Source organism: Nerophis lumbriciformis, linkage group LG10 (assembly GCF_033978685.3).
Source record: "Nerophis lumbriciformis linkage group LG10, RoL_Nlum_v2.1, whole genome shotgun sequence".
Lineage (NCBI taxonomy): Eukaryota > Metazoa > Chordata > Actinopteri > Syngnathiformes > Syngnathidae > Nerophis > Nerophis lumbriciformis.
In genome coordinates, this window is record NC_084557.2 from 8,079,793 (window position 1) to 8,104,139 (window position 24,347).

A 24,347-nucleotide genomic window follows, 5' to 3' on the forward strand; every position below is an offset into this window, starting at 1 on the left:
ATATTTTCCCAAGTGTACACTTTGTTCTTGTATCTTATGTCCGCAAGTAAACTCTGTGCTTTACCTTGAAGGGGTTGGAATGTGGGAGTATAGCATACTCCCTTTTTACCTTATCAGTATTAGAACAATGAGGCTGTATTCCTTTCTGGGCAGGGTGGGGGCTGTTTCCGCTTTTAGATGCCGCTATTAACGGGACTGTAGGACTGGTCTCCTAAAGCTTTAGTAAAACTTGATAATATTCCTATTCTGTCTTGATGGTCCTTCTTACTCTGCATATGTCATCTGAAAGAATTTGGGATTGACCAGTGACTTGTATTCCCTGAGAGGAAGACTGGTCAGACGCAACACTAATAAAGTTAGACCTGGCTTGTGGTCTAACTTTTCTTCTTCTCCCTTTTTTCAGAAACTTGGCCCTGCTAACACTCTGCATGCTGTAGTCAGAGATGTCAAAAAGGTATGTTGTTGTCAAAAAGGTTATTCTTGATCTATTCATTACTTTTTACCTTTTTTTTTGTCAAACATCAGGATTATTTTATTTAAGGAGTTTCGATTATTTTCATTTTATGGGGGTTAAGTTATCAAATTTTTCATCAAATTCCAGGTTTGTACGGTATACCGGTACTAGTATAGTATATACAGTATACTAATGAATCATATTCGGTTCAGTACCACCTCTTTTTCTAAACTATTTTAAGGGGGGTCAAATGTATATTTTTGTACATTAAAAAAAGATCAACTGAACCTGCAGGATGCTGTCCCAGTAGCTTATTTGTACTTATTAATGATTATATTAACCCTATTTATTTAATTTAATTTTTATTTTTTGGATGTGGTCAAACATATTTATTTTTATAATTTTTTTTTTTTAAATATGTTTTAAAATTATTTGAGCTAAATGTGTATGTTTGCATCCACAAAAGAAGAAATAAGTCCTAGCAGGATTCTGTCCGAGTTACTTTTTGTATGTATTAATTAATATTAATATTATCATTATTCTATATATATTTTTGTATTTTATTTATGTATTTATTTATTTATTTATTTTTTACTATTTAAATGGGGGTCAAATGTATATGCTTGTACATTAAAAACTGAACCTACAGGATGCTGTCCCAGTAGTTTATTTGCACTTATCAATGATTATATTATCTCTATTCATTTAATTTTATTTTTATTTTTTGGATGTAGTCAAACGTATTTATTTTTGTACTTTTTTATTTCTTTATTTATTTTCTTATTCTTTAAATGTGTTTCCCTCATGCAAAATCCACCCAGGAATGGGGCCATATGAATCCCTTCCCTAATGTATTTACTACAAGTTTGATTGCAGTATTTGCAGCGTAAAAACAAACAAAAAGACACAAATGGTCTAAATGGCCAGAACATTTGTATATATATTTGTATATATGCACAATCCCCCCCCCTCCCCAAATAAAAATACTAGAAAAAGCCATTTTGGTCAAAATTGCGTGTGAAAGCGGAAAAGCCAAACTGAAATGCCAACAGTTAGAATGTTAGCCAAGTAGCTATTTATTTTGTTTTATTTATATTTTTTGGATGTGGTCAAACTTATTTATTTTTATAAAAAAATTTAAATTTTGTTTTAAAATTATTTAAGCTGAATATGTTCATATTTATAAAAGAAGAAATAAGTCCTAGCAGTGACTTTTTGTATTTATTGACTAATATTAATATTATCATTATTATATATATATATATATATATATATATATATATATATATATATATATATATATATATATATATATATATATGGTGGTGACTTGTCTAGGGTGTACCCCGCCTACCGCCCAAATGCAGTTGAGATAGGCTCCAGCAACCCCCGCGACTCCAAAAGGAACAAGCGGTAGAAAATGGATGGATGGATGATATATATATATATATATATATATATATATATATATATATATATATATATATATATATATATATATATATATATATATATATATATATATATCAATCAATCAATGTTTATTTATATAGCCCTAAATCACAAGTGTCTCAAAGGGCTGCACAAGCCACAACGACATCCTCGGTTCAGAGCCCACGTAAGGGCCAGGAAAAACTCACAACCCAGTGGGACGTCGATGTATATATGTATATAGTGTATATAGTCGAGGTTTCTGTGGTTTATCCGTTATACAGTGCTCAATACCGGGGTGGAGTGGAATATACGTTAGGTCAGGAAAAACACAGAGGTTATTTCATCCCTACAAGCCTGTTCAAGGGATTAAAGAGCAGAGAAACCTGCGAAACAGGCTTGTAGGGATGAAATAGCCTCTGTGTTTTTTCTTGACATAACGTATATATATATATATATATATATATATATATATATATATATATACATATATATATTTAATTGTTTTACTATTTTAAGGGGGGGAATGTATTTCTATATATTTTTTAATAATTTATTTTACGTCAAAGAGTTAGAATGACTAAAAGTTTGTAGTTGATATTTAGATTTTTGTGTCTTTTTGTTCAAATTTCAGTTTTTTCACAATGGCTATTTTCCCAGGGCAACCTCCCCCCAGACTACCAGATCACCCTGATTGACATCGGCCTGGTGCTGGAGTACCTGATGGGCGGAGCTTACAGGAGCAATTACACCAGGAAGGCTTTCCGCAACCTCTACAATAACTTGTACGGACTTAAAAGGGTACGTGATGAATTCAAATGTCATCTGTGGCTTTGACACTAATGGCCGTGTTTATTCTCAGCCCAAAGCTCTGAAGCTGCTCGGCATGGAGGTGAGGCAACCCGGCGGTGAAACACTCCTCATAGAATCCAAATAAAAAGCTGTGAGAGTATTATTGGTGTTTTGTCAGGACGACGAACCTCGGACCAAAGGCAAGAAGAAGGCTAAGAAGAAGAAGGAGGAAGAGGTGGAGATCGACGTGGACGACCCGGAGGTGTGTCGCTTCAAATACCCCTTTCACGAGCTGATGCTGTGGGCCGTGCTGATGAAGCGCCAGAAGATGTCGCTTTTCCTCTGGCAACGTGGCGAGGAGGCCATGGCCAAGGCCCTGGTGGCCTGCAAGTTGTTCAAAGCCATGGCCCACGAGTGCTCCGAGAGCGAGCTGGTGGACGACATCTCCCAAGACCTGGAGAACAACTCCAAGTTAGTACAAAACAAATGTAACCTATTTTTATGGACTTGCCTCTTTGTGATGTTAAGTTCCTGTTATAAGCTGTTATACAGTATATGCCCTGAGCTCTTATTTTGAAGGCGCTAAGAGCGGAAGTGGTGACACGTTGTTGCATGAGTAGGCTCAGTATATTTGGCGGGACAGGTTAATACGTTTTTTGTTTTAACTCCTGTGTTTTAACTCCTGTGTTTTAACTCCGCCTGTGTTGTTTTTGTTTCTTTTTGTAGGATAATATCGGCCTGCTGATATTATCGGACGATAAATGCTTTAAAATGTAATATCGGAAATTATCGGTATCGGGTTTTTTTTATTATCGGTATCGTTTTTTTTTGTTTTTTTTGTTTTTTGTTTTTTTATTAAATGAACATAAAAAACACAAGACACACTTACAATTAGTGCACCAACCCAAAAAACCTCCCTCCCCCATTTACACTCATTCACATAAAATAGTTGTTTCTTTCTGTTATTAATATTCTGGTTCCTACATTATATATGAATATATATCAATACAGTCTGCAAGGGATACAGTCCGTAAGCACACATGATTGTGCGTGCTGCTGGTCCACTAATAGTACTAACCTTTAACACTTAATTTTACTCATTTTCATTCATTACTAGTTTCTATGTAACTGTTTTTATATTGTTTTACTTTCTTTTTTTATTCAAGAAAATGTTTTTGATTTATTTATCTTATTTTATTAATATTTTAAAAAATGAGCTTATCTTCAACATACCTGGTTGTCCAAATTAGGCATAATAATGTGTTAATTCCACGACTGTATATATCAGTTGATATCGGTATCGGTAATTAAAGAGTTGGACAATATCGGATCTCGGCAAAAAGCCATTATCGGACATCCCTATATGTAACCTATTTTTATGGACTTGCCTCTTTGTGATGTTAAGTTCCTGTTATAAGCTGTTATACAGTATATGTCTTGAGCTCTTATTTTGAAGGCGCTGATAGCGGAAGTGGTGACACGTTGTTGCGTGAGTAGGCTCAGTATATTTGGGGGGGACAGGTTAATACGTTTTTTTGTATTAACTCCGCCTGTGTTGTTTTTGCACTTATCCTGTTATTGTGTTGAAACGCGGATGTTTCTTTTTGTAGGAGGGGAGGTATGTAGCCTATTTTTATGGACTTGCCTCTTTGTGACGTTAAGTTCCTGTTATACGCTGTTATACAGTATATGCCTTGAGCTCTTATTTTGAAGGCGCTAAGAGCGGAAGTGGTGACACGTTGTGGTGGAGCGGAGTTTTGCGAAACAAACGAAATAAAGTGGTCCTCGTGTAAAACTGGAGCCACCGTGTTTGTTATTTTGTAGTTTTATACAGTATAGGCGACATATATAAACCCTCGGTTACACAAACAAGCCCACTTCAGTTTAAAGACCGCTTAAGTCCATTCCAGACCGTTAAAAATGGATAGGTTAGCATGCTAATGTTAGCATGCTGAGGTTAGCATGCTAGCTTTTTTTTGGCTAAGTATACGCCTGTCATATGTATACTTTGGTATTTGACGCATGCTTACATGCTAATATTAGCTCTTTTTTTTTTTACTAATATTGAAGGTATACACCTCAGTCATTTATTTTGGTACTTGATGAATGCTAACTGTTAGCGTGCTAGCTTTTTGGGGGGCAAATTTAGCAGGTGTACACCCTAGTCCGGGGGTCGGCAACCCGCGGCTCTAGAGCCGCATGCGGCTCTTTAGCGCCGCCCTAGTGGCTCTCTGAAGCTTTTTCAAAAATGTATGAAAAATTGAAAAAGATGAGGGGAAAAAAATATATTTTTTGTGTTAATATGGTTTCTGTAGGAGGACAAACATGACACAAACCTCCCTAATTGTTATAAAGCACACTGTTTATATTAAACATGCTTCACTGATTCGAGTATTTGGCGAGCGCCGTTTTGTCTTACTAATTTTGGCGGTCCTTGAACTCACCGTAGTTTGTTTATAAGTACAACTTTCTCCGACTCTCGAGGACATGTTTTATGCCACTTTTTTTCTGTCTCATTTTGTCCACCAAACTTTTAACGTTGTGCGTGAATGCACGAAGGTGAGTTTTGTTGATGTTATTGACTTGTGCTAATCGGGCATATTTGGTCACTGCATGACTGCAAGCTAATCGATGCTAACATGCTATTTAGGCTAGCTAGTCGTATATATTGCATCATTATGCCTCATTTGTAGCTATATTTGAGGCCATTTAGTTTCCTTTAAGTCCTATTAATTCAATTTATATCTCATGACACACTATCTGTATGTAATATGGCTTTTCATTTTTTGAGGCTCCAGGCAGATTTGTTTTTGTATTTTTGGTCCAATATGGCTCCTTCAACATTTTGGGTTGCCGACCCCTGCCCTAGTCATTCATATATTTTGGTACTTGACACATAGGATAGGATAGACATTTATTCATCCCACAATGAGAAAATTATGTGGTTGCAATGCAGCTTTTACGGTAACAAAAGTATGAAAATATTTTTTTAAATTGTAATGAATAATGCATATTGCACAATACTGATTGCACTATCTATAGATCAGGGGTGCCCATTACGTCAATCGTGAGCTACCGGTCGATGGCGGATGGTGTGTCAGTCCATCGCCAGCCAGGCATTTAAAAAAAAGACCGAAATGAGCGACCATCAATCTTCACCAAGACGTCATTTGATTGACATTCACGGCACCCGAGGGTCTTGTGAGATGACGCTGGCTGCTGCCAGATCATTATAAGGAAAAAATGACGACAGGAAGGCGAGAAACACTTTTTATTTCAACAGACTCTCGCGCCGTACCTGCCGTCAAAACTCTAAAGACCGACTGCACAGTCCCTGTCTTCACAATAAAAGCTCTGCTTCACCCTGCCTGCGCTAACAAAATAAGAGTCTCATAAACTAGCAAGCTACGGAGTTTGCCGCCAATGTATTTCTTGTAAAGTGTATTAAAAGGAGCATGGAAAAACAACCACTTTCATGTGGTATTAGACAGAAAGGAGGACTTTCTTTCTCCTCCATTTGAAAATGTGGAGGTTATCATTACTACTGTCTGATTCCAATCAATGCAAGTCATCACAATCATACCAACTTATATTCTTGTCTTCATGAAAGAAAGGAATGTTAAACATGCTTGTATTATCATTCAACACCTTTAACTTGTTAACAAAAACCTTTTTCATAAATAAATAAATACAAATTATATATACGAATGAGGTACACCCCCTCCACTTGGTCAATTGAAAAGTAGCAGAAAAAATGTGGGTACCCACCTGGATTAGTGTGTTGTTTTTTTATATCTACCGAGTTGACTTGATCGTACCTTTTTGTAACATTCCACTACAAATATTGTTACTCCTTCCGAGGTCTTAATCAAGGCTTAAGTCTTTTGTTTTTCTCACACAGACATTTATTTTAGCCACGTCTTCGTCACGTTACCAACGATGCCAAATATAATGTAACTAATAAAATAACAAACAGAACTTACAATTGGTCTGACATCCAAAAAAGAAAACACATTAATTTCACATACATATCAGAAATAATCATACCTCATAAACTCCAAAGGAATAAAGTTTATTTTCACATCAAACACTTGTTGTTCCATGCTGCTTCCTTAATTCTGTCACATATTAATTGTCCCAACAACGTGACCAAACCGGAACAAAAAATATATTCCCCTCTTTGTAATTAAAATAAAGTTAACATAAACTTGTATGAATTAACCCAAGGAAATACCTTTTTAATCACATTATGTGTACAATATGAACTTATATGTATGCATTGTATTTATTTATTCTTACCAACTATGAAATGATATATGAAATATACATGTTGCTTCCGTCAGCAGCTACAAATATAAAGATGTGAGGTCAATGTCGGTGTTGGGCAATACCCAAAACTCCAATAAAAAGGAGATTTTACCCAGACAAAAGTCAGGTTGGCTTATATTGGGGGTCTAAATATGCATATTTGCAGACAAGCCAGGGCTTTTCCTCCCGTCACTCACGTACACCGGTGCGACGCTGCCCGTCTACTTATTGTCTGTTTGCTCTTTTTTCCGACTTGACAGAGAGTTCGGTCAGCTGGCCTACGAGCTGCTGGACCAGTCGTACAAGCACGACGAGCAGGTGGCCATGAAGCTGCTGACCTACGAGCTGGTCAACTGGAGCAACTCCACCTGTCTGAAGCTGGCCGTGGCCGCCAAGCAGCGAGACTTCATCGCCCACACGTGCAGCCAGATGTTGCTCACCGACATGTGGATGGGCTGCTTACGGATCGGCAAGAACCCAGGCCTCAAGGTACACGTGTCAGTCTTGTTGAGCAGATTTACGGACTTCCTCGGTTGAACGGGGTTGATATTGAGGTTAATTTCTCCATAAGAAACAATGTAAGTCTGTACACTTTGAACATAATATAAAGCACTTTATAGTTCTGTATATCAAACAAAACATAACAACCATTCATCCATCCATTTTCTACCGCTTGTCCCTTTTGGGGTAGGGAGGGGGGTGCTGGAGCCTATCTTAGCTGCATTCGGGCAGAAGGCTGGGTACACCCTGGACAAGTCGCTACCTCATCACAGACTATTGTAATTATCGTTAACATTATTATTTTCATACAGGAAAAGGTCCACACTATATTGCTGGGAAAAAACCCGTAAAAATTTAAGAAAAAAAAGCAAAAAGACACTAATTATTAATGATAATATTTTACAAAAAGTTTGAACAACCCTGATCCAACATATTAAGAGCTATCGAAATAAAAAATTAAATAGAAATATAAACTAAGTAATCACTTAAAAAATAAAATAAACAAAACACTATTAACTGATGAATTTGAAAAATATTAACATCTACAATAAGAAACACTGTAAAAGTATAACTGAACACTAATATTTTCGTAAAGAAACATTTTTAAAGCTACCGGAGGTTGTGCAATTACACAATCGTAACAATCAACTTTTTTTTAAATTTAATAACATAACCAAAAAAACAACAACAAGCTAAAATTGTCATCCCTATATGCAGCCACCCTGCAGATACGCACACACACTGTCACTAGCCCTGTGGTGCACCCACAGTTTGAAATCACAAAACTCCTAAACTTTAACAGCCGGGTCGCTTCAATGCTTAGGAATGAAAAAAATATGATCTAATTCGCCTTGTTGGTTAATTTTCTGGGGGAGGACAACGCTGTGGATACATACTGAATGTTTCAAAAGACACGTAGCTTGTTCATTGCTTTCTTTGGACTCATATTGAGCTAGCAAAATAAGAAAAATGGGTGGAAGGTTCCTTCACCAAAGCGTTTTTTTTTTTTTTTGTAAATCGAAAAGTTCATACAATGTTCGTGAATCAAGGTTCCACCTTCTCCTTTTTTTTTTTTTTTCAACCTATAGGTCATTTTGGGAATCATTTTTCCTCCACTGATTCTGCTGCTGGATTTCCGCATTGGAGATGATGCGTCCTACATTGCACCTGCAGGCAAAGAGGAGGGAAAAGACAAAGACGACGACAACAAATCTAGCAAGGTTTTTGTTGCTTCATCCATTAATATGTTATTGATTACTGCTGCCAAAAAATAAATTTTGTGACTGCCATCTACTGGTCACACTTATCATTACACCGTGTACCATATAAAATTGCTTCGAGGTCGGTAAGCACAACCATAATTATTATGTACATTAGGCGCACCAGGTTATAAGGCGCATTTTTGAGAAAATAAAAGGATTTTAAGTGAGCTTTGTAGTCCGAAAAATACGCTACTCAAAGTGGAAAATAGTTCAAAAGGTCAACTCTGAGATTCATCGTTCGGTTCCAGGACCCAAATGATGCAACTTCCCGCAAAGGCGACGAAGAGGAAGGCAGCGCCAATGTCCGCAAAATCCCCATCGGCAAAAGGTTCTTTGAGTTTTATGACGCCCCCTTCACCAAGTTCTGGTTCAACACTGTAAGTTCTCATTTGCACTAAAGGTTGCCTCTCGGAGCTTTTTGTGACGGCGTGTTGTTGGTCTGACAGATCTCCTACCTGGGCTACCTGATGTTGTACAACTACATCATCCTGGTCAAGATGGAGCGATGGCCGTCCGTACAAGAGTGGACCGTCATCTCTTACATCCTCACCCTCGGCACTGAAAAAGTCCGACAGGTAAAGTCCTCATCGCCCAACGCCGTCCTTGAAGATGTCGCCATTAACGTCATTGCTTCCGATCTTCAGATCCTGATGTCCGAGCCCGGCAAGCTGAAGCAGAAGATCAGCGTGTGGATGGAGGAGTACTGGAACATCACAGACATGGTGGCCATCGCCACCTTCCTCATGGGCCTCATGCTGAGGCTGCAGCACGAGCCCTACATGGGCTACGGCAGAGTCATCTACTGCATCGACATCATCTTCTGGTACATCCGCGTGCTGGACATCTTTGGAGTCAACAAGTACCTGGGGCCTTACGTGATGATGATAGGAAAGATGGTCGGTTTGGCAAGCAAACACAGGATGAACTCACGGACGGTCCATTGGTAACGCTTGTTTTCTTTCAGATGATCGACATGATGTACTTTGTGGTCATCATGCTGGTGGTGCTGATGAGCTTCGGGGTGGCCCGCCAAGCCATCCTTCACCCCGATGAGGAGCCAACATGGCGCCTGGCCAGAAACATCTTCTACATGCCCTACTGGATGATCTATGGAGAGGTTTTTGCGGACTCTATAGACCGTAAGACTAGAATTCATAGTAAGATTCTGTTTCCTGATTCTGGGCAGATGATCACATAATTCATGTTGGTGCTTTGCTGCCCCCTACTGGATAGGATGTACTCACTGGCCATAACTTTAGGTACACCTTGATCGTCTACTACTCCAGTGTTTTTCAACCTCTTTTGAGCCAAGGCCCATTTTTTGCGTTGAAAAAATCCAGAGGCACAAATTGTCACAATTGTTGGATATGACTTTAAACCATAACCAAGCATGCATCACTATAGCTCTTGTCTCAAAGTAGGTGTACTGTCACCACCAGTCACATCACATCGTGACTTATTTTGAGTTTTTTGCTGTTTTCCTGTGTGTAGTGTTTTAGTTCTTGTCTTGCGCTCCTATTTTCTCTTTTTTGGGTATTTTCCTGTAGCAGTTTCATGTCTTCCTTTAAGCGATATTTCCCGCATCTACTTTGTTTTAGCAATCAAGAATATTTCAGTTGTTTTTATCCTTCTTTGTGGGGACATTCTTGATTGTCATGTCATGTTCGGATGTACATTGTGGACGCCGTCTTTGCTCCACAGTAAGTCTTTGCTGTCGTCCAGCATTCTGTTTTTGTTTACTTTGTAGCCAGTTCAGTTTTAGTTTCGTTCTGCATTGCCTTCCCTAAGCTTCAATGCCTTTTCTTAGGGGCACTCACCTTTTGTTTATTTTTGGTTTAAGCATTAGATACCTTTTTACCTTCACGCTGCCTCCCGCTGTTTCCGACATCTACAAAGCAATTAGCTACCGGCTGCCACCTACTGATATGGAAGAGTATTACACGGTTACTCTGCCCAGCTCTAGACAGCACCGACACTCAACCACAACACATAATTTGCAAACTATAAATACTGGTTTGCAAAAATTAGTTTTACCCCAAATAGGTGAAATTGATAATCTCCCACGGCACACCAGACTGTATCTCACGGCACACTAGTGTGCCGCGGCACAGTGGTTGAAAAACACTGGTCTACTCAATGAGATCCATGTATAGTCAATATATAAATTACAAATACAGTATGACTCGGTTGCTTTTATTGATTTCCCAATGTTCTCATCCTGGAACCACATAGAAAAACAAAAAACTCCTCTATATAATACGGCGTGGTTCTTTGTACGGAACAGATTTAAATACTTTGTTTGATTTTGTAGTAAAAGTTTGTTTTCTTTATTATGATACTTATGATAAGGATGTAACAGTCTATATTTTTTCATTATTTTTTATTATATATTCTATTTATTTTTCCATAAAATTTTTTAAAACATTTTCTCTCACGATTTGACTGAAATGACAAAATAATACATTTACTTTCCCTATAAATAATGATTACGATGTATTTTTGCAAATAAATATAAATATACAGTTAAAAAGATGTAATGATAATAACAGTTATTATTATTATTATTATTATTACTATTGCAAATAATAGTATTTCTTATTTACACCATTATTATTATTATTACCGTATTTTCTGCACTATAAGGCGCACCGGATTATAAGGCGCACCTTCAATGAATGGCCTATTTTAAAACTTTGTTCATATATAAGGCGCACCGCATTATAAGGCGCATAGAATAGTCACTACAGTAGAGGCTGGGGTTACATTATGTATCCCGTAGTTGCGAGACCTGGTGTCGCTCAATATTGGTTCATATATAAGGCACACCGGATTATAAGGCGCACTGTCAGCTTTTGAGAAAATTGGAGGTTTTTAGGTGCGCCTTATAGGGCGGAAAATACGGTATTACTATTGCAAATAATATTATTTCTTATTTATACTATCATTATTATTATTACATCTTCATCGCCGGGCCAACAGAGACAACCATTCACACACTAGGCTGATTAATGTTGATAAATAATAGTAAAAATTATAATAATATTTTTTTCCAATTGCCCTACAAAGGTACTACATATTATCTTTATATATAGTTACTTTCCCTTTAGATATTGATGAAAACGCCTTTTGACACATACAATTAAAAATCCCTTTATATAATAATTGTTATTGTAATTATTGTTATTATTATTATTATTATTATAATTATTATATTTAATAATAATAATTATTATTATTACTAGTAGTATTGAATAATGATTATTACTGTCATTACATATTTTTAATTTAATATTTTTGCAAATAAAACACATTTTAATCTTTATTATTTAATTATTATTATTAGGGAAAGTGTTTATATATAAAGATACAAATATTCAAATGTTTCTCCCCCCCCCCCCTCCCCTTTTTTTTTTTACATTGTGCCTAATGTTGTGGCCAAGAGTACATGGGATTTTAATACCTTAAACAAAAACAAATCAAAATTAAGGCACTTGAAATTCTGACAATTGGGTGGAATTGATTGGTAACACACTTTTTGTCTCATGAAAAATGGAGGAAGTGTTGATTTAGTCTCAACTAGTTTTGCTGTCAATTGAAGACATGTCAGCTATTTTAACGGGCAGGCGGCGCGTCGTCGTCACGTTGTGACATTGCTGGTTTTACGAGCAGAGGAGCATGTTCGGCAGCGCGCGCACACGGAGTACTTACAAGCAGACACAGTGTGTAGACAGAAGAGGGACAATGGACGCATTTTGGCCTAAAAAGTAAAGATAAAGGTGAAGTTATAACACTGAAACGCCCTCAGGAAGAGGTGCTTTAAGACGTGGCTAGCTAGCTAGCAGCTAACATCCATCCGCAGTCTGCAGTGTTTTAGCTACTTCTAAATCACAAATTTTTGTCTCCATGGCGACGAATAAAGTGAGTTTCTTACAAGGAGCATTATCACTGCAGGACGAGGAATAGCTAAACATGCTTCACTACACACCGTAGGAGGATACAATAGCTCACCGGCGTCACAATGTAAACAAACGCCATGGGTGGATCAACACCTGACATCCACTGTAATGATACCAAGTACAAGAGTGTATCCAGTCGATACTACTATGATTACATCAAATCTTTTTTTTTCTTTAAATTCATATTATGTTTATAAACTCAGGAAATACGTCCCTGGACACATGAGGACTTTGAATATGACCAATGTATGATCCTGTAAGTACTTGGTATCGGATTGATACCAAAAATTGTGGTATCATCCAAAACTAATGTAAAGTATCAAACAACAGAAGAATAAGTGATTAATACATTTTAACAGAAGTTTAGATAGAACATGTTGAAACAGAAAATAAGCAGATATTAACAGTAATGAACAAGAAGATTAATAATTCATTTTTACAGTTTGTCCTTTGTAATGTTGACAAAATAATAGGTAGATAAATGACACAATATGTTACTGCATACGTCAGCAGACTAATTAGGAGCCTTTGTTTACTTACTACTAAAAGACAAGTTGTCTAGTATGTTCACTATTTTATTTAAGGACTAAATTGCAATAATAAACATATGTTTCATGTACCCTAAGATTTTTTGTTCAAATAAAGCCAATCATGCAATTTGTTTATGGTCGCCTTTATTTAGAAAAGTATCGAGATACATTTTGGTACCGGTACCAAAATATTAGTATCGGGACAACCCTAGTCTCTCATAATGATTGTGAACGATAGACAAAATTTGTAAAAAAAAAAAAAAAAAAAAAGTGCCGTTCCCCTTTAAGGTTATGCAAATTAGCACAAGCATGAGACCTCAGAATAAAACTATCTTCTCCTGAATATTAAAGAAAAAAAACCAAGTGCAAATCTTGCAAACGGCGATAGGCGTCATTTCACAAAGATGATCATCTGCCTGAAGTTTCTTCTGCCCATGCCTCTTCTGTCAGGATGAAGACAGTTCTTGACTCAATTGGACGTAAGAAGTGTGTTCTGTGCACATTATAATCCAAGAATGATTAATGGTTATTACCAATTGTTGTCTTGATCGTGACAGAAGGATGATGTCAGAACCACATGGGTTCATTTTGACGCCTTTTCTGTGTCTTTTTTTGTTGTCCTCTCAAGTCTACGCCATGGAAATAAACCGTGAGTAGAAACACTCTGGAAGTCAGTACTGTAAGGAGCGAGCCGCTAGTCATCTTCTGTCCCTTGCAGCTCCATGTGGAGAACATTTATACGACGAAGACGGAAAGAAGCTGCCTCCGTGTATCCCCGGCGCCTGGCTCACGCCCGCCATCATGGCCTGTTACCTGCTGGTGGCCAACATCCTCCTGGTCAACCTGCTCATCGCCGTCTTCAAGTAAACTCACACCGCTGATGAATAAACGCTTTATGAAGCCTCTTGCTGAAGTCTCGTTCTCCATCTGACGTCCCGCAGCAACACCTTCTTCGAGGTCAAGTCCATCTCCAACCAGGTGTGGAAGTTTCAGCGGTACCAGCTGATCATGACCTTCCACGACCGCCCCATCCTGCCGCCGCCGCTCATCATCTTCAGCCACCTCTACATCCTCTTCAGCAGGCTCTTCCGGCGCTGCGCCCGCAAGAAGCAAGACGGGGAGCTGGACGAGAAGGACCGCGGTCTCAGTGAGTCCAGACCTAAGTGTTCATTACTCCGACTTGTGGAATGGAGACTGGTGTCTTTGTTGTTGCCATGGCAACAACAGCATCGCTTGATAACAGTGGACCAGCCAGGACACCTCTCGTGGTGTTTCTGTTTCTAAAGTTTCTGTAGACAAAACCCAAAAGCAGTGAAGTTGTCACGTTGTGTAAATGGTAAATAGAAACAGAATACAATGATTTGCAAATCCTTTTCAACTTATATTCAATTGAATAGACTGCAAAGACAAGATACTTAACGTTCCAACTGAGAAACTTCATTTTGTTTTACAAATAATCATTAACTTAGAATTTAATGGCAGAAACACATTGCAAAAAAGTTGTCACAGGGGCATTTTTACCACTGTGTTACATGGCCTTTCCTTTTAACAACACTCAGTAAACGTTTGGGAACTGAGGAGACACATTTTTGAAGTGGAATTATTTCCCATTCTTGCTTGATGTACAGCTTAAGTTGTTCAACAGTCCGGGGTCTAGGTTGTGGTATTTTAGGCTTCATAATGTGCCTGAATTACCTGAATTGGTTGGTGTTGGAATTGTTTAAATCGGTCAAGAAATGTTGAAGTAGTAACAGTTTTTTAATTGAGAAATTGTATTATGGTATTCCTGGAATTTTGGGAAAACTGGGAATGTTTCTAGTTCCTAAACCAACTTGTTTTTTTGTCCTGGCTAAGAAACATTTTTTGAAATGGGATGACAAAAGGAAAAGGAGTAGTCAAACAAAAAAGGTTGGAAATACGGTTACACAAAAACCAGGAATTCCTGGAAATTTGTTAAACGTGGAAAAATGGTAATTTGAATGTCTAGGATGTGTTGAATGTGGTGAAGGTGGAATGGTTTGAATCGGTTAAAAAATGTGGGGATTGTGAAAAATAGACAATTCATTTTGAATTGGGAAAATTAAAAAAAAAAAGAAATTATGGGAAATCCGGGATTTTTTAAAATAATTGTTGAAGTAGATCACACAATTCCCAAATATATAATATAATAATATTTTGAAGTTGGAACAGTTGGAATCGGATGAAAAATGTGGGAGTAGTGGAACTTTGAAGAATGTCCCATTCAATGGGAATTTCCCAAAAAAATTGGGCAATTTTGGGAAAAGTGGGAATTTTTTGGAAAATCATCAAAAACTTGAATGGTCTGAATGAGTTGAAATGTTTGGTGTTGGAATTTTTCAAATCGGTCGAGAAATCTCAAAGTAGCAACATGTTGAATTGAGAAATGGTATTACGGTATTCCTGGAATTTCGGGAAAATTGGGAATTTTTACAGTTCAAAAAACAACTTTGTCCTAATTAAGAGGAATGTTTTGTGGAACGATTGAAATGCGTTGAAAAATGTGGAAGGAGTAGTCGCCAGAAAAAAATGGTAGAAATAGGGCTGTGGAAAACGAGGAATTCTGGAAAATCCTGGAATTTTTTCAACTTGCAAAAAGGGTACTTTGAATTTCCAGAATAGTGGAATGTGTTGAAGGTAGAATGGTTTGAATAGGTTGAAAAATGTGGAAATGGTGAAAGTTTGAAAAATGGCCAATTCATTTTTAAATGCGGAAAATGCCCCGAAAAACCTGGAATTCTGGGAATTTTTTTGAATTTGTCAAGGGAAAGCCCGCAATTCTCGAATAGGCTGAACAGTTTGAAGTTGGAACGGTTTGAATTGGATGAAAAATGTGGAAGGCAGAGCGCTCCAAAATCTAGAGAAGTAGTAGAAGAAAAAAACGTGTGAATGTTTGGAGCATTCACACAATTACAGCCCAGTTTGGTGTAAATAATAAATTCTGTATTCAGTGTGTGATAGAGAACCTAATTGAACATAGACTACATACAATTACAGTACATGTCTTTTTCTTTTAGTATGAAATACAACATTCTCTAAATGAAATGTTTTGGTTCTTATGTGTGTTAGCAGCACAATGGTTAAGAAAATGTCATAGAATTCATTTTAACAAGAATCCGTGCAAAAATGTAGCATTTGTACGTCACGCTGCTGTGTGTAAACAGTCATTAGTTCATTCCACTTCACGTGATGATTTGTTTCCTTAAAGAGCTTCGACTGAATCCCGAGGAGCTAAAGAACCTCTACGAGTTTGAAGAACAGTGTGTGGAGGAATACTTCCGGGAAAAAGAGGACGAGCAACAGTCCTCCAGTGACGAACGCATCAAGGTGACGTCAGAAAGGTGAGCTCTTCAACGCAATGCTACCAAATAAATGTAATACTACATTAAAAAAATCATAATATGGGAGAAAATAGTTACATTGTTAGCAAAACTATCTTTTATTATTAGAAAATTGTTCATCAATCATTGCAAGAATATTGGAATTAAAAAGTGGTAATGTTACACAAAATTAAAGCATAACAAGAAAAAAAAGCTCATGATTGGAAAAGTAGTAATGTTTACTAGAATATAGTAGTAATATCATAATTGATATAATAATTAAAAAATGACAAAAGATTTTGTGATAGTGTCAGGTTCAAACACTGATGACATATATTAAACAGACAAAAAGCAAGGAATTAAACAGACAGGATTCAATTTAGCTCAATGAGGAGAGCACGCACACCTGCACTCTTGTACAGTGTCGTCCCACGCTCTGACGAAAGGATTGCACGCCTCCTCTTTTATTTGGACTTTCCCTGATTACATGGCAACAGCTGTTTCTAAGGGGAGAGGGGGTCGTAAACAGCCGTTGCCCTCGGTCACAAAACAGTTCAAAGAAAAGATGCCTGGAGCTTACGTCAGGTCCTGCTTCCTCTCCGCTTTGTAGATCTCGGGTCAAGACAAGATCTTCCTGTGGATTGCAATAGATCAAAGAAACCGACACCTTCATGTCGCTTCCCATCGTACACAGTGGAGTTTTACAAGCCTTTTGCTTGGTAAGATCAAAGACAGCTTTTGTCTCCTCCAGATGTGGCCCGCCACTTCATTTTATTTGGCCCTCGAAAGCCTGGAAATAATATGTATCAATAAAGTACTGTAACTTTTCTTACTAAATGTATTCTTTATTTCTATTTTGGGAGAAGAAAAAAAAATGTACTCCATGTAATCGCAAATTATGTTAATTTCAATATTGTCTAATTATGCAAAAATATCTTATCAAACGGCTCCAGCACCCCCCGCGACCCTAAAAGGGACAAGCGGTAGAAAATGGATGGATGGATGGATCTTATCAAACATTCAAACTATTTTTTACATATATATAAATGCTAATAATAATGATTTCAATGCAAGTTATCTATCAAAGTGTGCAATGTCAAAGTAGCAATAGATTTTATGGTGAAATTGTGACATTTACTGTGGTTTTTACAGCATTTTTCTCTAAATGAAAAAAACAGTACTTTTTTTACTGTAATAAACTGTGGTGCCGTTTTGGCTTTTACAGTAATACACCGAAAAATCTACAGTTTTTGATTTGCTGTAAAAAAACTAAACAAAAAAAACTGGCAAACTGGTGCCAAAATTTTACTGTCATTTTATTTGGCCCTCGAAAGCCTGTAAATAATATGTACCAATAAAGTACTGTAACTTTTCTTACTAAATGTATTCTTTCCTTCTATTTTGGGAGAAAAAAAACATGTACTCCATGTAATCGCAAATTATGCTTACTTAAATATTGTTTAATTATGCAAAAATATATTATCAAACATTCAAACTATTTTTTTAATATAAATAAATACTAATAATAATGATTTTAAAGCAAGGTATCTATCAAATTGTGCAATGTAAAAATAGCAATAGATTTCATAGTAAAATTGTGAAATTTACTGTGGTTTTTACAGCATTTTTCTCTAAATGAAAAAAACAGTATTTTTTTTTACTGTAAAACGGTGGTGCCGTTTTGGCATTTACACTAATACACCGAAAAATCTACTGGCAAACTGGTGCCAAAATTTTACTGTCATTTTATTTGGCCCTCGAAAGCCTGGAAATAATATGTATCAATAAAGTACTGTAACTTTTCTTACTAAATGTATTCTTTCTTTCTATTTTGGGAGAAAAAAAACATATGTACTCCATATAATCGCAAATTATGTTAATTTAGATAATGTCTAATTATGCAAAAATATCTTATCAAACAGCTCCAGCACCCCCCGCGACCCTAAAAGGGACAAGCAGTTATCAAACATTCAAGCCATTTTCTAATAATAATGATTTCAAAGCATGTTATCCATCAAATTGTGCAATGTAAAAGTAGCAATTGTGAAATTTACTGTGGTTTTTACAGAATTCTTCTCTAAGTGAAAAAAACTGTACTTTTTTTTTACTGTAATAAACTGTGGTTTTACAGTAATACACCGAAAAATGCGGTAAAATAATAAAAACAAACTGGCAGCTCCGGTGCCAAAATTTTACTGTAAAATTGCTTTTTTTTTTATTTAGAGCAAAACGTACATGTACATTTTACAGTAAAATTCTGGCAACTGAGCTGCCTTCTTTTTTTACCATTAAAAACAGTAGTACTGTTTTTCCATTTACAGTAATATACACTTCATTTTGAGGTAAAATTATTGCAACTTACCATATTTCTTTCACATTTTAGTATTTAAAAACTAATCAAATGCATTAAATAATTGTGTAATAATAGTATTCACTGTTAGAAGCGGCCCTCTGGGGCCAAACATGAGGGCCATGCCCTCAGTGAAAAACTGTCAGAATAATTGTATCTAAGTTATCACAAAACTTTGTGTTTCAATGAGTTCCCGGCGAGCAGACAAAAGCTGTCTTTGATCTTACCAATCAAAAGGCTTGTAAAACTCCACTGTGTAGGATGGGAAGCGACATGAAGGCGTTGGTTTCTTTGATGTATTGTAATCCACAGAAAGATTTTTGTCTAGACCCGAGATCTACAAAGCAGAGAGGAAGCAGGGCCTGACTCCCCTCCAGGCACCTTTTCTTTGAACTGTTTTGTGACCAAAGGCATCGGCTGTTTATGACCCCCCTCCTTTAGAAACAGCTGTTGCCATGTAATCAGGGAAAGTCCAAATAAAAGAGGAGACGTACAATCTTTCGTCAGAGCGTGGTGGGAGACTGTACAAGAATACAGCCCAGACGTTTCTCCTCAATTGAGCCAAATTTAATTCTGTCTCTTTTTAATTCCTTGCTTCTTTGTCTGTTTAATAGATGTCATCAGTGTTTGAACCTGACAAAAACCACTTACATTGTCCACACAGAGTGGAGAACATGTCCATGCGTCTGGAGGAGGTGAACGAGAGGGAGAACACCATGAAGGCCTCCCTGCAGACGGTGGATCTGCGCCTGGCCCAGCTGGAGGAGATCCACGGTCGAATGGCGGTGGCCTTGGAAAAACTGGCCGGAGTGGACCGCCTGGAGCTGACCAGGACTTACTCTCGCAACTCTTCAGTGTGCGACCCTTCCTCTCTGGTCCGCCAAGGGAGCATCAACAGCGCCGACGGTTACAGCCTCTACCGCTTCCACATGGACATGGAGGAGTTCGCCTCCAAGCAGAAGGACGCCGAGGAGCCGGCGAAGAACGTCCTGGAACGACAGAAGAGTCTTCGCCAAGCCTCCAGCACCTGCGCTCTCAACGCCAAGGAGGGCGCCCAGACTTTAGAAGTGGGAAGCTTGAGTAGAACACGACCTGGTTCTTGCGTGGACATCCTTATATCTCCGTGTGAAGCCAAGCCGGTGTCCAGCCACGACACTTCAACCAACAAGGACGTCCGAGGAAGCTCGTTGGACATAATCGCCGACAAGAACCGACTGAAACCTTCCTCGCCCCCAAAAAGGACTAAATCCCTGAGACACTATCCAGTCGAGGACCAGTCCACCTCTCCTTTGACGAAGAAGCGCAGCATGAGTATCATTGTCATCAGCCCTCCTGATGAACCAGAGGAACCACCTGAGGCCAGCAAAAAACTCCTTCCTGAGAGCTCCGCCTCTCCAAAAAGGACAAAATCTTTGAGACACGCCCCGGTCCAGACGTCCCCTCTCACCAAGAAGAGGACCATGAGCAGCATCGTCTACGCTCCAGCTGAGGCGGACGACGACATTCTCCACGCTCAAGACTACACGTCCCTGGTGGAGCAGGTGGCCAAGACGCCAAACCAGTGGCCGGCCAACCTGGAGTACAAAGTCCACGCTGACGGTGTGGGTCACGCCCCCAAAGTGTCCACGGTCAGGACCGCCATCCAACAGTTCCACGCTTCCACAGACGGTGCAGAACTCACTAAGAGCCAGGACGGCGAGGGCGGTCCACTTGGGGGGGAGCTCGCGGAAGAACAGACAAAGACGAAGGTGAGGAGAAACGTGTCGGACGGCGCTCGGTACCTGGCGGTGGAAGGGGACCGGTACCCGCCGACGCACAGGTCGCAGAGTTGCAACGCCACAGACAGGAAGGCGAGGAGCAGGAGAGCCTCCGGCAGCGAGAGAGACCTGGTGGACGCCTGCAAGATGGAGGACAGCACAGCTGAGGAGAAATGAGAGAGAAACCACCACAATGGACGTCATCTGGACCTCCACAGGTCACAGTCCATATAGTTACCTCCACTTACAGGATCGTTCCCATCACCTTGTGGTACCACACCGCTCCACTTAAGCCAGGGGTCGGCAACCCAGAACGTTGAAAGAGCCATATTGGAGCAAAAATACCCCAAAAAAAATCTGTCTGGAGCCGCAAAAAATTTAAAAAGACAACATATGATATAAGTGTCTATATTAGATATAGAAGATGTCAGGTTCAAACACTGATGACATCTATTAAACAGACAAAGAAGCAAGGAATCAAACAGACACAGAATTAAATTTGGCTCAATTGAGGAGAAACGTCTGGGCTGTACTCTTGTACCGCTCTGACGAAAGATTATACGCCTCCTCTTTGATTTGGACTTTCCGTGAATACATGGCAACAGCTGTTTCTAAAGGGACGGGGGTCGTAAACAGCCGCCGCCTTTGGTTACAAAACAGTTCAAAGAAAAGGTCGTAAACAGCCATTGCCCTCGGTCACAAAACAGTTCAAAGAAAATGTCGCCTGGAGGAGGGTCAGGCCCTGCCTCCTCTCCGCTTTGTAGATCTCGGGCTAAGACAAAATCTTCCTGTGGATTACAATACATCAAAGAAACCAAGGCCTTCATGTCGCTTCCCATCCTACACAGTGGAGTTTTACAAGCCTTCTGATTGGTAGGATCAAAGACAGCTTTTGTCTGCTCGCCGGGCGAGCTGAACTCAATGTAACACAAAGTTTTGTGATAACTTAGATACAATTAGTCTGACGTTAGCCTACTATCAAAATGACTATGTGTCGCAGGCTGACACAAACCTTCGTTGACAGAAATGTTGAAATTTTACATTTATTCTACACGTTTTTACAACATTGGAAAACATTAGTAAAACGGAGGCTTTTCAGAAGGTGAGATAACTCCTTTAAATGACTGCCTTTTAATGGCCAAAGGTATAGATGTGTGTGTCCAGATTAAAGTAAACGATAGGCCGTCTTCTTCTAATGGATTTATTACAATCTATGCAAACTGGGTAATGTTTGCTGTGGTCTGGAACAACATGGCACACAAACCACTATCAGAAATGCAGGCAATATTACATACAGATAATGTGTCATGAGACATGCAGATATAAATGAAATACACAGAGGACATAAGTAAATGATGCAATATGTACATACAGCTAGCCTAAATAGCATGTTAGCATCAAGTAGCCTGCAGTCATGCACTGACAAGTCAATGACATCAACAAAGTGTGCATTCACGCACGGCATAAAAGGTTTGGTGGACAAAATGAGACAAAGAATGAGTGGCATAAAACACGTCTTTCTCTGGCGTCGTTGAAGAAAGTTGTATATGTAAACAAACTACGATGTGTTCAAGGACCGCCAAAATTAGTAGGACAAAACGGCGCTCGCCAAATAGTCTCATCAGAGAATCATGTTTAATATAAACATGATTCTCTGGTGGGATTTCTAATAATTAGAGAGGTTTGTGTCATGTTGTCTTCCTACAGAAACCATATTAAAACTAAAATATATTCCCCCCCCCAATCTTTTTCTATTTTCACACATTTTTGAAAAAGCTCCAGGGAGCCACTAGGGTGGCGCTAAAGAGCCGCAGGTTGCAGACTTAAACCCAGCAGGAACAATATCTGATGAAAGAGTGTGACGTTAAAATAATGTGGAAGGTCGCAGAAAGTAAGAGATGATACTATGAGAAGTCAGAATGTTAGGAGAATAAAGTTGTCATGAGAGAAAACGTGGTAATATCCACCAAAAAGATTGAATATCAACTAAAAAAGTCTTCATGATACGACAACAAAGTCCTCGTTACCACAAATTAGTCGTATTGTTGCCACAGTCAAGTTGAAATGTGTCAGAATAACACCTTTTTTCACATAATATTCTAACTTTTTAAACTTTATTCTGGTAACATTACCACTTTTTCTACATTATGACTTAACTCTCATAACATTACGATCTTTTATCTCATTACGACTGTATTCTCAAAACTTTACAACTTTTTTTCATCATGATTTATTACTCTGAACAAGAAGGCTTTTTCTTCATTATGACTCAACTCTCAGAACATTACGGTTTTTTTTCTCATAACGACTTCATTCTGATAATATTACGTTTTATTTGTTATGAGTTAATTATCGGAACATTACAATGTTTTTTCTCATTATGACTTAATACTCGTAACATTACGACTTTTTCTTCATTATGACTTAACTCACATAACATTACAATCTTTTTTCTCACTGCGACTTTGTTCTCATAACATCACGTTTTCTTAGTTATGACTTAATTCCCAGAACATTACAAAGTTTTTTCTCATAACGACTTTATTCTGATAACATTACGACGTTTTCTTTGTTATGAGTTGATTATCGGAACATTACAAAGTTTTTTCTCATTACGACTTTATGTTCGTAACATTACTACTTTTTTTAAATTATGACTTAATACTCTTAATATTTTTACTTTTTCTTCATTATGACTTAACTCACATAAAACATTACGATCTTTTATCTCATTACGACTTTATTCTCTTAACATTACGACTTTTTCTTCATTATGACTTAACTCACATAAAACATTACGATCTGTTATCTCATTACGACTTTATTCTCTTAACATTACGACTTTTTCTTCATTATGGCTTAACTCATGTTACAAACTTTTTTCTCACTACGCCTTTATCCTCATAACATTACGACTTTTTTCATTTTGACAATACTCGTAACATTACGACTTTTTCTTCATTAACACCTAACTCTCATGTTACAAACTTTTTTCTCACTACGACTTTATTCTCATAACATTATGACGTTTTCTTTCTTATGACTTAATATTCTCATAACATTACGTTTTTTCTCATTACGACATAATTCTCATAACATTATGTTTTTTTCATTATGACTTAATTCTTGAGCCATTTGGGCTTCCTTTATTATTAGTTATATTATGAAGAAAAAGTCCTATTTTCCTTAAGTCATAACTAGAATTTCTGGTGTATTATTCACAAAAAGTTTGAATATAACCTGCCAAAAAGTGTTAACTTCACTGGTTTTGGGTTTTGTACAAGAAATGCTTCCAAAAATATCTACTGCAATTACGTTAAAATATCATGAGAGCATTTTTCTGTTACCGAAATACTATAATTTTTTGAGGAAAAAGTCATAATGTTATGAGAATAAAGTTATAAAGTCGCAATGTTTACAAAAGAGTTGGAATATTACCTGAAAAACATTGTAGTGTTATGAAAATAAAGTCATGATATTACGAAAATAATTTAAATGTTTCCAGAACAGAGATGTCATCAAACAAACAAAACATTAATTTACCATATTACAAACATAAAAAAAACCTTGGGAAATTTTAAGAAAAAACTATTTACAAGAATTTAATGAATATTTCAAAATAAATTGATGTTAATAATGTTAATGAAAATAAAGTCATATAAGAAATA

At 37.7% G+C, this 24,347-nt stretch overlaps 1 protein-coding gene across 3 annotated transcripts in view; it reads left to right on the plus strand.

Moving 5' to 3' along the window:
- The window catches only part of trpm1b (transient receptor potential cation channel, subfamily M, member 1b), a 59,216-nt gene extending 37,367 nt beyond the window's left edge, over nucleotides 1-21,849 (plus strand). For 2 of the 3 annotated variants that reach the window (XM_061970352.2, XM_061970350.2), the window contains exons 13-27: nucleotides 404-454; nucleotides 2,546-2,686; nucleotides 2,748-2,777; nucleotides 2,856-3,148; nucleotides 7,246-7,474; nucleotides 8,575-8,706; nucleotides 8,997-9,125; nucleotides 9,195-9,323; nucleotides 9,393-9,644; nucleotides 9,713-9,887; nucleotides 13,863-13,883; nucleotides 13,953-14,097; nucleotides 14,176-14,381; nucleotides 16,461-16,593; nucleotides 19,587-21,849. In XM_061970352.2, coding sequence (XP_061826336.1) covers nucleotides 404-454; nucleotides 2,546-2,686; nucleotides 2,748-2,777; nucleotides 2,856-3,148; nucleotides 7,246-7,474; nucleotides 8,575-8,706; nucleotides 8,997-9,125; nucleotides 9,195-9,323; nucleotides 9,393-9,644; nucleotides 9,713-9,887; nucleotides 13,863-13,883; nucleotides 13,953-14,097; nucleotides 14,176-14,381; nucleotides 16,461-16,593; nucleotides 19,587-20,856 — 3,336 coding nt within the window. In that variant the 3' untranslated portion in view covers nucleotides 20,857-21,849. Of the gene's footprint in view, nucleotides 1-403; nucleotides 455-2,545; nucleotides 2,687-2,747; nucleotides 2,778-2,855; nucleotides 3,149-7,245; nucleotides 7,475-8,574; nucleotides 8,707-8,996; nucleotides 9,126-9,194; nucleotides 9,324-9,392; nucleotides 9,645-9,712; nucleotides 9,906-13,862; nucleotides 13,884-13,952; nucleotides 14,098-14,175; nucleotides 14,382-16,460; nucleotides 16,594-19,586 lie in introns of all 3 variants that reach the window. The other variant, XM_061970351.2, reaches the window with a different exon arrangement.
- The last annotated feature ends 2,498 nt before the right edge of the window (nucleotides 21,850-24,347 follow it).